The sequence below is a fragment of the Protopterus annectens genome, chromosome 4.part0 (assembly GCF_019279795.1).
Source record: "Protopterus annectens isolate FY-2018-M chromosome 4.part0, PAN1.0, whole genome shotgun sequence".
Classification (NCBI taxonomy): domain Eukaryota; kingdom Metazoa; phylum Chordata; order Ceratodontiformes; family Protopteridae; genus Protopterus; species Protopterus annectens.
In genome coordinates, this window is record NC_056733.1 from 1,900,324,439 (window position 1) to 1,900,337,240 (window position 12,802).

Consider the following 12,802-nt stretch of genomic DNA (forward strand, 5'->3'; position numbering starts at 1 on the left):
ACATTCACAGGCAACTTCGTTACTACTTGGATAAAACTAAGGTTTTCAGAAAATCTGACCAGCTCTTTGTATCCTATGCTACAGCTACACAAGGGAAGGCTATATCAAAACAAACCATTTCCAAATGGATAGGACATTGCATTCGTTTTTGCTATACCCATCATGGAAAACCAGATGTCCTTCATGGATGCATCTGCAGTCATAACAAATGGGTTGTCCTGTCGTCAGGCAGCCCTTCGGTCGGCCGGATTCCAAAGTCTGGGTCCGGCTTCGGCTGATGTCGCACTTCACCCGACGTCATCTCTGCTGGTCTTCGGGTATAAAGGCATCAGCCGACGCCATTTTCCTCAGTCTTTCTTGCCGCTGGGCTCAAGCAGAAGCTGTTCGCAAGTGCCGGTCGGTCAGATCCAGAGATTACTACTACCGAATACTACTTCAAGACTTCTAAAAGCTAAGTACCCGCTGGGGACTCTTTCTTGCCTCAGCCGATGTCAGAAAAAGTCAATAACTGTTTAACTTGTGGGAAACAAATACCTCATAAAGATTTCCACTCTTACTGTCTGCCTTGCTTAGGCCCAGACCACGACGTAGCAGCCTGTTCGCCTGTGCTTCTTCAACCGACGAACGCTTAGGCGCCGGTCGGAGTTTGCTGAACAGTTTTTCGCTCAGATTTTGCGTACATTATGCCGCCGGATCCTCCGACTACCCAAATTAAAAACGCAAAGAAAAGACCGACTTCGCGTCCGCGGTTTGCGAAACCGCGTTAAGCCGCTGAGTGTCTCGGTTTCGGCCGAAACCGAGAAAACCGGTCAATCTTCAGCCGAATCCATGACTACTACTGAGGCTCCTGCTACCTTAGTTGAATCGGCCTCAGAAATTTTGCCTACAACTGTGGTTCCTAGTGATTTATCAGACACCATCCCTTTGGATGTCTCTACCCCAGCACGTGGTGCTACTAGGCCTCCTGCAGCCATGTCTATTAAGGCCTTTGCCAGGGCTAAAGCAGCCAAATCTGTTAAATCAGTGCCTGTTAAGCCCCCCTCACACAGGCCCACTTCAAGTTCACAAATGCTTAGACTGGCAGAAGATTTAATATCCTTAATTAGGGGATCCCAATCTCACCCAGACAGGGCCTCTCAGCCCCCAGAAAAGAGACCTAGAGTAGAGCCCCCCGAGCCAGTGTCCTCTGATTCTGCGGATGACTCGGACATTACAGACCAGCCAGAGGCTCCTTTTTCTACTTATGAAGATTCCGATGCTGAAGAATCCATTCCAGCTGCCTCTCCACCAGAGGAATTTTCCTTTGGGGAAACCTTACATGCCATGAGAGAACAATTCCAATGGCAGGGACAAGATTTCTCAGATTCAAGAAAAAGGCTTAGGACTTTTCTGCACTTACCACAACATAGGCCCTTAGCTATACCTCCTGTACTGCCTGTTGTGGATGATGCATTTAATGATGTTTGCACTGCTCCTGATTCTTTACCTCCAGCCCCTGCCAAACCAGATAGATTTTACAGGGTGCCAGACACTCATCACCACCTATACAAGGCCCCACTTGCAGATCCCAAACTATATCCCAGGGGCCTAAGGCAGTAGCCTCCACCACCGCAAAACCCTATTCCTTCTGAAAGGGAATCCAGGTCCTTAGAGAGATGGGTAAAAAGTTTACACCTCTGCTACTCTCTCAGCTAGAGCTTTAAACTGTCAGTTTCATATGATCCAATACCAAGAGTTTATGCTTGATCAGTTAACTAAAAAACTGTCCTCTGATGAATCCTTAGATAAGAAATATGTATTAGAAATGGTGAATAACATCCAACAGGTTAGTAACCATTCCTTAAAATGTGGCTATGATGCACTGGAGGCTTCATTTAGATCAGCCATGACTGGCACAGTGATAAGAAGGCATGCATGGTTGAAAGAACAGGTCTTACCGGATCATGTTAAAGTAAAGCTGTTAGATGCGCCTATGGGTAAGGCCAGTCTATTTGGTACACCTGCCCAGCAAGTAATGAAGAAAATGGAAGAAAAGGCAAAATCTGTACAAACAGTTAAAGATTTCTTACAGGTTCAGCCCCCAAGGTTTAGCAGGAACTGGCCTGCCAAAATTGGTCCTTTCCAGACTCCACAAAATCCCAAAGGGCAGGAATAGACGCCTAGAGGCAGAAATCAATCCAGAGGAGGTGCCTACAGAGGACGACAGTGGCAAGGCAATAACCGAGGCACAGACACAACCACTGCCACTGCAACAGGACAATCACAGTGACTTGGCTCTGACACCGCCTACCAGGGAGCAAATAGCAGCACCTTTAGGCGGAAAGTTAGCCTTATTTTCGAAAAATTGGCACTATATCACAAAAGACAAGTGGATTTTGCAAACCATAGACCAAGGCTACCGGTTCCACTTCCACACCTTACCAGTAAAAGAGGAATGCCAAACCTACCTCCAAATCAAAAATAGAAGCTCTACAGCAGATAGCGAAATTAACAAGGATGAGAACTGTGGAAAGAGTACCAATAACAGAACAGGGCAAAGGATTCTACTCCAGACTCTTCCTAGTACCAAGAAAAGAGAAAAGTTGGAGACCTATTCTCGACCTGTCCGTCTTAAACACATACATCATTGTCCCAAAATTCAAAATGCTGACCCTACAGCAACTTCTTCCCATGCTGGGCAAGGAGTGTTGGCTGGTAACTCTAGATCTCAAGGAGGCATACCTGCACGTCCCCATTCGACCAAATTGCAAAAGATACCTCAGATTTCTTGCAGGATCAGAGCATTATCAATTCTCAGCATTGCCCTTTGGCTTATCTACTGCCCAGAGTATTCACAAAATGCCTGGCATCAGTAATCGCTCACTGCAGACTACAGGAATCCAAATTTATCCATACCTGGACGACTGCCTGTTACAAGCGGACAACAAAAGCAAGCTGACAACAGATTTACAAAGGGTCATTTACTTGCTACAAGCCCTGGGATACACAGTCAATTTACAAAAGTCAAGGCTGATACCATCCCAAACAAGAACATTCTTGGGCGGACTTGGCCACAGTAAAACAAATGGCATTCCTAACTGCACAAAAGAACTCCCTCTTTACTTCTTGGCATTAACAAAGCAGAACAAACTAACAGCAAGAAAAGTTCTGCAGGCCTTGGGCTTCATGGCATCATGCATAATCTTGGTCCCACATGCCAGACTGCATATGAGAAAGCTACAGTGGTACCTAAAGAATTTATGGTCTCAGCACAGGCACAGCTTAGAAACAGAAATCCCACTAATCCCATGCCTAAAACAGGAGTTCCTATGGTGGGCTCAAGCATGCCAGTCAAACCCAGGCTTACCCTTCCACAACTTTCGAGCAAGCCAAACCATCACAACGGACGCCTCAGACCTAGTATGGGGGGCGCACATGCTGGACAAATGCATACAAGGATTGTGGACTCAAGACCAGCTGCACCTGCACATAAACCAAAAAGAAATGCTGGCAGTAAAACTGGCAATCCAAAAATTCAGACCATTCCTCAAAGAAGGCCATCTGATGATAAGGACAGACAACACCACAGTCATGTGGTACATCAACAAACAGGGAGGCACTCATTCATACCCCCTATGCAGAATGACTTTGGACCTTTGGTATCTGGCTCTCAGCTACAACATCCAGTTACAGGCAATATTTGTGCCGGGAAAAGAGAACACCCTAGCAGACATGTTAAGCAGAACCACCTCGGATGCGCACGAATGGATGCTACACCCGGACATCTTCGAGGCCATCACAAAGAAATGGGGAATGCCACAAATAGATCTATTCGCATCCCCACTCAATCACCAGCTCAAAAATTCTGCACAAGGACATTCCACCCACTTGCATGGAAGGTGGACCCTCTATCTTTCAGCTGGAAAGGCCTGACAGCATATGCATTTCCACCTCCTTCCTTGACGCACAAGGTACTACTGAAAAACAAAGAGGAACGCCCAAGGATAATCCTGATAGCTCGAATTGGCCAAGACAACACTGGTACCCATTGCTGAGGAGCATGTCTCAGGAGAGAATGTGGTCAATACCCTGATGCCTTTGATGTTAACTCAGAACAACTACAACATCATGCATCCAAACCTAAAACCTTGCAACTGACTGCCTGGAACATCACATAGCAGCAACTAACCCAGACCTTTCCCAAAGGGTTAAAGACATTATCCTTGAAGCCCGCAGACCTTCAACAAGAAGGAACTATGCAGGAAAATGGAAAAGGTTTGTCATTTGGAGTACTGAAAGAGGAAAAGATGTGTCGAACATAGATATTGCTAACATTCTGGAGTACTTGGCAGAGCTTCTACATACAGGCCTGTCCTATTCCTCCATCAAGATACATGCATCAGCTATTTCAGCAGAATACAGCTTCGATCCACCTGTCTTTTCGCAAGCCTCTACTCAGGCAGTTCCTCAGAGGGATCAAGAATGTAAAACCTCCTAGGAAACCACCATTACCAGCATGGGACTTGAACTTTGTGCTAGAAAAGTTGACACTCCCTCCGTTTGAACCAGCAGGAACAGCAGATCTGCAACACCTGTCATGGAAAACTGCTTTCCTACTGGCAATTACCTCAGCAAGGAGGGTTTCGGAACTACAGGCCTTAATGGCAGTGCAACCCTTCCTAATCTTCCATCAAGATAGGGTATCCATGAGAACTAATCCTACATTTATGCCTAAGGTGGTATCCAGAGTGTCTTTAAACCAGGCAATCCACCTACCTACCTTCTTTCCCAGTCCACAGAACAGGGGGGAAAGACTGCTGCATACCTTGGATGTACATAGGCAGTTACGTTACTACCTGGACAGAACCAAAAGTAACAGAAAAACTGACCAGCTTTTAGTAGCCTATGCAACAGGAAGGGAAGGAAAAGCAATTTCCAAACAGACAATCTCCAAATGGATAGGAAATTGCATAAGATTCTGTTACTCCTACCATGGAAAACCAATTCCACAGAACATAAGACCTCATTCTACAAGGGCTACAGCCACTACCACAGCTTTCTTACGAGGAGTGGCAACCAAGGACATTATTGAGGCGGCTACTTGGACCTCCGTGCATACATTTGCCAAGCATTATAATTTACCTCTATACTCTAGATCCCGAGCAGGGTTTGCCACTGCTGTACTGCAAGGGATCCTAACTACACCATAATTTTTCTTCCTCCACCCGTAGTTTGGCTATGGTATTCTACCCATTTGTTATGACTGCAGATGCATCCATGAAGGACATAGTACAGTTTTGTACCTACCATAAATGTAGATGTCCGAACTGGATAGCATCTGCAGTCAGGATTACCCACCCTCCTTCCCCTCTGTGGTACTCCTAGGGTATTTGCCATCCTAATAGCTAGCTGGGGGGGAGTCTCTTATGGTGTATTTGTTTGTATATATGTACATACATGCTTATTTTTTGTGTTTGCCTTCTACTTTTTTGGAAACATTGGCATTTATCCAAAATTTAGCCTTCCAAGAGGGCAACTGGCATCTGGGGCAAGAAACACTGAGGAAAATGGCGTCGGCTGATGCCTTTATACCCGAAGACCAGCAGAGATGACGTCGGGTGAAGTGTGACATCAGCCGAAGCCGGACCCATACTTTGGAATCCGGCCGACCGAAGGGCTGCCTGACGACAGGACAACCCATTTGTTATGACTGCAGATGCTATCCAGTTCGGACATCTACATTTATGGTAGGTACAAAACTGTACTTTCCTGCTACCATTGGGCCTCACTCTACCAGGGCAACAGCTACATCTACAGCCTTCCTCAGGGGGGTTCCAACCAAGGAGATTTTGGAAGCTGCAACTTGGAGTTCAGTACACACCTTTACCAAACACGATCACTTACCACTTTACTCTAAGACTAGAGCTGGCTTCGCCACTGCAGTTCTGCAGGGCCTTCTAGCCTCCTCTAACCCTCTATGACTCCTCCACCCATCCTTAGCTTTGGGATTCTACCCAAATGTGATGACTGCAGCAGGGGTAACACGATGAACATAGTACAGTTTTGTACCTACCATAAATGTAGATGTTCGAGTGTACACCCTGCTGCAGTCCAGGTTACCCTCCCTCCATCCCCTCTGATCTAACTGGCTAAATCTCTACAATACCTTCCTGATGTATTTGCTTATAGCTGGAGGGATTTTGTGTTTGTGCTAAAATTTCTTAAATTGGTACTAATTACTGACCACCTTTTTGGGGGAGCCTGACATCTGGGGCAAGAAAAACTGAAGAAAATGGCGTCTGATGCATTATATATACCCCTGGTGCACTGACGTCAGGGAAGAAGCGACAGCAACCGATGCCGGACCAAGACTTTGGAATTCTGGCAGACTGCGGGACCGCCTGACAGGATAACCCAAGTGTGATGACTGCAGCAGGGTGTACACTCTAACATCTACATTTATGGTAGGTACAAAACTGTACTTTTCTGTTCTGTTAATATTTAGTATGAGTAGAGCACCTTTTTAATTTGTTCCTACTGCTGTAACATTCTTTCACACTTGTTAAGTTGGGAACTGCAGAGTAACTTGGTCAAGAATAGCAGACCTAAGAGCTTGTGTTATGGTAGCTTGGAACCAGTTATTGCATTTCAAAAAAACAAATGTTACTGCTGTGCTGTCCACAGGTTAATGTGGGGTGTGGAACCATTAAAATGTAGTTGTCCTAGTTTTCAGATATACTGCTGTCACACCTTCACGACAGAATAATCTTTTGTTCATAATGTATTATTTGCATGCTAGTATTTCAGAGAAAGTGGGAATTCAATAGAGTTCACTATTGGTGGTAGTATGCAGCGAGGGTCTGTCTTTAAGACTCATAGTTTAAAGTATGAGATTGATTAATGAGTTTAATATATGCATGTTTGATATAAGAATGGGAGGAAATTGTATTGCTGAAAAATTGTGTACCAACATAGTTAATTTTTCTTATTTAAAATTGCTTATTCTGTTAGGTAACAACTCTTGTGAACAGCAGTAACAAAGGACCATCAAGTAAGAAGAAAGGCCGCTCTAAGAAGGCTCATGTCTTGGCTGCTTCAGTAGAACAGGCAACTCAAAACTTCCTGGAGAAGGGAGACAAAATTGCAAAAGAGAGTCAGTTTCTTAAAGATGAACTTATAGCTGCTGTGGATGATGTCCGAACCCAAGGTAAGAGCTTTTTATGCTTTGTCATGTTGCAGTTTCCTTCAGTTTTTTTTTGCTTGAAAGTTTCTTCCCTTATAAATTTTTTCCCATTCTTACTCTTGTCAGAGACTTGTAGTCGATGGCAGTAATCCATGTTTGACCTTTAGTGACCTTGAAAGCATGGCCACCATGAATGCTGTACCTTGTCTGATCAGGTGCCCATTTTCCATATTATAGCTGTAGATTAATTTTGTACTTGTACACCAGAATGATTCCAGTTGCCTGTCTCCTCTGTCTGCTACTCCACTTGTAGCCTGTAATTTGTACAGCACAGGTTTATTTAGAGACCGCAAAGGTATTTTATATTAGGCTTATCTTGTGGGTATGCAGAGATGTAAGCAATGGAGTACCTTCACTTCTAAAGCAGGGAGTGGTAAGCCACCCCCTTATGGAAAGAATTCACAATGACTTCTCAACTCCACCCCTCACCTCTGCCCAATTGCTCGTGCCCCTAGGAGGAAAACATGCCCACCATGCAAAAAATTGGACTTTGATTACCAACGATCGATGGGTACTCAACATAGTATCCCAGGGGTACAAATTTTATGTCCACACGCTGCTAACCCCAAAAGTATTCCCAGATCTTCCCCCAAACCAGCGGGCAGAGGCACAAAACCAAGTTCAGTCCCTGCTCTCCATAAGGGCAATTCAGCCTGTTCCTGCAGAACAGATAGGCCAAGGGTTTTATTCCAGACTTCCTGGTACCCAGAAAAGAGGGCATCTGGTGCCCAACCTTAGATCTGTCCATTCTACACACCTTCCTGGTGGTAGCAAAATTCAGAATGCTCACCCTACAGCAGCTTCTCCCTATGTTGTCCAAAGATGCCTGGTTAGCCACCCTAGAGCGAAAGGAGGCCTATTTGCACATCCCAATAAAGGACTCCTGCAGGAAATATTTATGTTTCAGAGCAGGATCTATGCATTATCAGTTCCCTGCACTTCCCTTTGGCTTATCCACTGCTCCCAGAGTTTTTACAAAATGCCTGGCTCCAGCCATTGCCTATTGCAGACAGAGAAATATTCAAATTTATCCCTACTTGGATGATTGCTTAATTCAGGCAGACAGTCATGAAAAGCTGTTGCAGCACCTGACATTTGTAAAGGACCTTCTAACCTCCCTGGGGTACACTATCATTGAAAAGAAATCCAAAACTAGTCCCCAGTCAAAAAATTGTATTCCTGGGAGCAAGTTTGGACATAGCGTCCCGGATAGGCTTGCTTTTCTGGAGTAAGGAATGCTATCTGATAGGCTACTTTGCTCAAATGGCCACCAGAACCCAGCTATCCGCAAGGAAAATCCTGCAGGCTGTAAGGGTTCATGGCCCCCCCTGCATTCTAATTCCATATGCCAGACTGCGTATGAGGAAACTTCAGTTGTATTTTAAAAAGTGTTTTGTGCCAACATTCTCATGACCTGGAAACTGTCAAACCTGTGATACCTTGTCTAAGGAAAGCGTTCCTTTGGGCAGCAGCATGCAACCACGACAAGGGGCTTCCCTTTACACATCCCCACACCGCGCAGACCCTAACCACAGATGCATCAGATTATGCCTGGGGTGCACACCAGGACGGCAAGTGCATTCAGGGCCACTGGAGCCCAAATTAAATTCATCTGCACATCAATCAAAAAGAGATGCTAGCTGTTGAGAACGCTGTGACAGCTTTCAGATCCCTATTTCTTACCAGGGCCCTTACTAGTAAAAACCGACAACACCACAGTGATGTGGTACATAAACAAGTAGGAGGGGATCCACTCTTATCGACTCTGCAGGCTAGCCATGACCCTATGGAACACGACCCCAGCCATGCACATTCACCTGCAAGCTCAATTCCTGCCAGGCAACCAAAACTCTCTGACAGACAACTTAAGCAGAAGTCTTCTAGACCCGCACTAGTGGCAATTAAACCACAACACCTTCAGCCTTGTGACCCAGAAACGGGGTAATCCGAAGGTGGACCTATTTGCCTCCCCCTACAACCACCAGCTCAGCAAATTCTGCACCACGGTACCTCACAGCAAGGCCTGGAAAGTGGATGCCCTATCTTTCCAGTGGGCAAATCTCTGCATTTTCTCCTCTACCTCTTCTTACAAGAGGATTACTCAAGATAAGGGAGGAAAGACCAAGGGCAATCCTGATTGCCTCAGACTGGCCACACCATCACTAGTACCCACTACTGCGCAGTCTGTCACCATTGCCTCCATGGCACCTACCCCAAATCCTTACTCATGATTCAGCAGGAGGGACACTTACTGCATCCACAGTTGCAGACCCTGAACCTTGCAGCCTGGCTTATCCCTTGACTTCTGCTCCAGTGGCCAGCATAAGCAAGCAGGTACTGAATGCCATACATGAAGCCAGATGAACCCAGTGCAAGGAAATCCTATGCTGACAAGTGGAAAAGGTATTGTTCCTGGATTCACACTAATGGAGCGGATACAGCACAGCCCTACTTAACTCTCATCCTGTATTACCTAGCAGACCTACTCCACAGAGGCCTCTCCTCCTCCAGTAAGATCCATGCCGTTGCCATCTCTGCTCATTACAGCACTGAGCCACCTCTCTTCTCTCACCCTCTCATTAAGCAATTCCTGAGAGGGGCTGACAACTTAAGGCCACCAAGAAGAGCCCCCACCCCTGCTTGGGACCTTAACTTTGTGTTGGAAAAGCTCATGCTACCCCCCTTTTGAGCCTGGAGCTTCAGCAGAGTTAAAATTCCTCTCTCGGAAAACAGCCTTGCTTCTGGCCATCACTTCAGGTAGAAGAGTGTCTGAGCTACAAGCATTTATGGCTGTGGAACCCGTCTTTTATTTTTTCATGCTGACAGGGTCTCCCTCTGGACTAATCCAACTTTGATGCCTAAAGTGGTGTCCAGTGTAGCTCTCAACCAATCTATCCATTTGCCCACCTGCTTCCCTAATCCTCAAAATAATGGGGAAAGGATCCTGCACTCTTTAGATGTGCACAGACAGCTCAGATTCTACCTTGATAGGACTAAGCCCTTTAGGAAATCTGACCAGTTACTAGCCAGCTGTGCACCAGGGGCAGAGGGCAAGCCCATATCTAAACAAACCATCTCCAAATGGATAGCACACTGTATCCATTTCCGTTACAAACATCATGGGAAAATCACCCCCTCAGGAAGTCGGAACACATTCCACTAGGGCACCTTCAGCCTCTAGAGCCTTTGCTACTTGGAGTTCTGTTCATACCTTCACCAAGCATTACCACCTGTCTACCTTTTCCAAGTCCAGGGCGGGCTTTGCAACAGCAGTCCTGCAGGGCATATTAGCCAGCCGCAACTCTTGACTGCCTCCACCCGCTCCATTCTTCAGCTTTGAGAATCAACCCAAATGTGATGACTGTAACAAATGAATACATTCTAACATCTACATTTATGGTAAGTGTACACAACTGTGCTTTCTTCACCCTTTGCACTGGGACATGGCAGTGGCTGTTCTCCAAGCTTCAGAGACTTGGCCTGTACACAAGTCATGCAATGGTAAGTGTTCGAGGACTTGTTCCACAGTTCTAAAAACTAGTGTGGTCTCCTTTAAGGCCCCTGAGCCAGTGGTAAACATTACTCAAACCGCTGAATCACTTACAAATGCCTTCTACCAGCACCTACAGGACTGCATGGATCAGGCAATCCCAAACAAAACTAAGACTCTCTGTACCAAAGGCAAGCATCCAGTCTGGTGGACCCCAGCCATAAACAAGCTCTACAACAAAAGGAGGAAGCTACTACAAGATGGAGCAAAATCCTTGAAAGGTAAGACACCTTTGATCATTATAAGCAAAAAACTAAGAGCTCTCATAAAATCATCTAAGGCAAATTTTGAGAGAAAAATCGCCAAGGACTCTAAAGACAATCATAAGGCCTTCTTTAGCTATGTTAGAAACCTAGGAGGAAACACCCAGATATGCTCAGAATTAGTTCAAAATGATTTGAAAATTACTGAACCTACACACATTGCCAACATACTGGCTGACAGGTTCAGTGCAAACTTCTCCCCAAAAAGGAGAGATCTATTCCAGAGGATTGTAGCCCCCAAACATCTCCAACACCCAGGTGAGAACTGCCCTCACTAAGGCAAAACACAGCATCCATGGGACGGATGGTGTCCCGGCTGTGTGCTTCACGAACTCAACGAGGAATTAAACCCACAGTTAGGACAGCTGTTTAATCTTAGCCTCACCTCAGGATCACTCAAGAAGTGGCGCAGCGACTGTGGTCCCACTTCATAAGGGCGGTGCCTCCACAGACCCTGGAAATTACCCCATTAGCTTGACAAGCCTTATCTGCAAAGCCATGGAGAGGATCATAATGGAACTCATAAATAAAGACATAGGGAACTTGCAGACTTTGGATCCAACCCAGTTTGGCTTTGTCAAAGGCAGATCCTGCCTCTTAAACTTGGTTGACTTTTTCGAGACAGTCACCAAGGCCATTGATGAGGGAAAGGCAGTCCATACAGCCTACCTCGACCTGGCAAAGGCCTTCGACACAATACCCCACTCAGGTATCATCGAAAAACTCATCAGCTTGAATGTAAACCCATACATCACAAGATGGATTGCAAACTGGCTGTGACAGAACCCACATGGTCAGAGTTGCTGGAGCCATGTCAGACTCAGCCTGTCACAAGTGGTGTCCCACAGGGCTCAGTCCTGGGTCCACTCTTGTTCGGCATCTACTTTTCTGAAGTACAAGCAAACACAGGAGGGTTATGGCTGACGAAGTTTGCAGATGACTGCAAACTGGGCGCCATAGTCGAAAACACATCTGACACAGATATCCTCTAGAAGGGCCTCACAGAAACGGATAACTGGTGCCAGAGCCATGGCCTGAAGTTAAACGCCAAAAAATGCATAGTCATACCCGTCGGGGAAAAACAAGGTTACCCCTAGCTACCATATAGGTGGCAATCCACTGAGCACAGAAAAAGTCATCAGGGATTTGGGGACCCAGGTTGACAGTAGCCTTTCGTTTGACACTCATGTTGCTAAAGTAGTTAGGAAAACTTTCTATATCGCCCACCTGATCATGAAGGGATTCACATCTAGATCAAGGGAGGTCATCGTCCCCCTGTACTCATCACTCATTAGACCTATGATTGAGTACAATGCCCGTCGGAATGTATCTGACCAGACACCTGCTGCAGCTTGAAAGGCCCCAAAAGTTCCTCACCAAAAGGATAAAGGGTCTCAAAAATATGTCTTATGCTGCCCGACTGAAAGAACTCCAGCTCTATTCAGTCTCATACCGCTTGCTCAGAGGTGACCTGTGCCTGACATATAAGGCCATGTCAAACCCAGATTTGATGAATATGCTTCACTTCAAAAAATCTTGATCCCTCAGAACCACAAGGGTGGGAGACTTAAACCTTGACACGGTTATAAATAGAACGTGCTGGAGGGACAGATTCATCACCCAGAGACTCCTGTGCTGTGGAACAAAATCCCGGTACATGTGAGGCAGAGCACTCACTGGCCTTGTTCAAGAGGAATCTTGACCAATGGATGGGAGATCGGATACCCAATCGTGAGGCAGGAGCAAATATAGGCATAGTTTTATTCA

The 12,802-nt window shown here is 45.9% G+C and overlaps 1 protein-coding gene across 1 annotated transcript in view; it reads left to right on the forward strand.

Moving 5' to 3' along the window:
* The window catches only part of CTNNA1 (catenin alpha 1), a gene marked incomplete in the record, with an annotated part of 2,307,982 nt that overhangs the window by 275,573 nt on the left and 2,019,607 nt on the right, over positions 1 to 12,802 (forward strand). Inside the window, 1 exon segment of the mRNA XM_044069565.1 lies at positions 6,991 to 7,186. Coding sequence (XP_043925500.1) covers positions 6,991 to 7,186 — 196 coding nt within the window.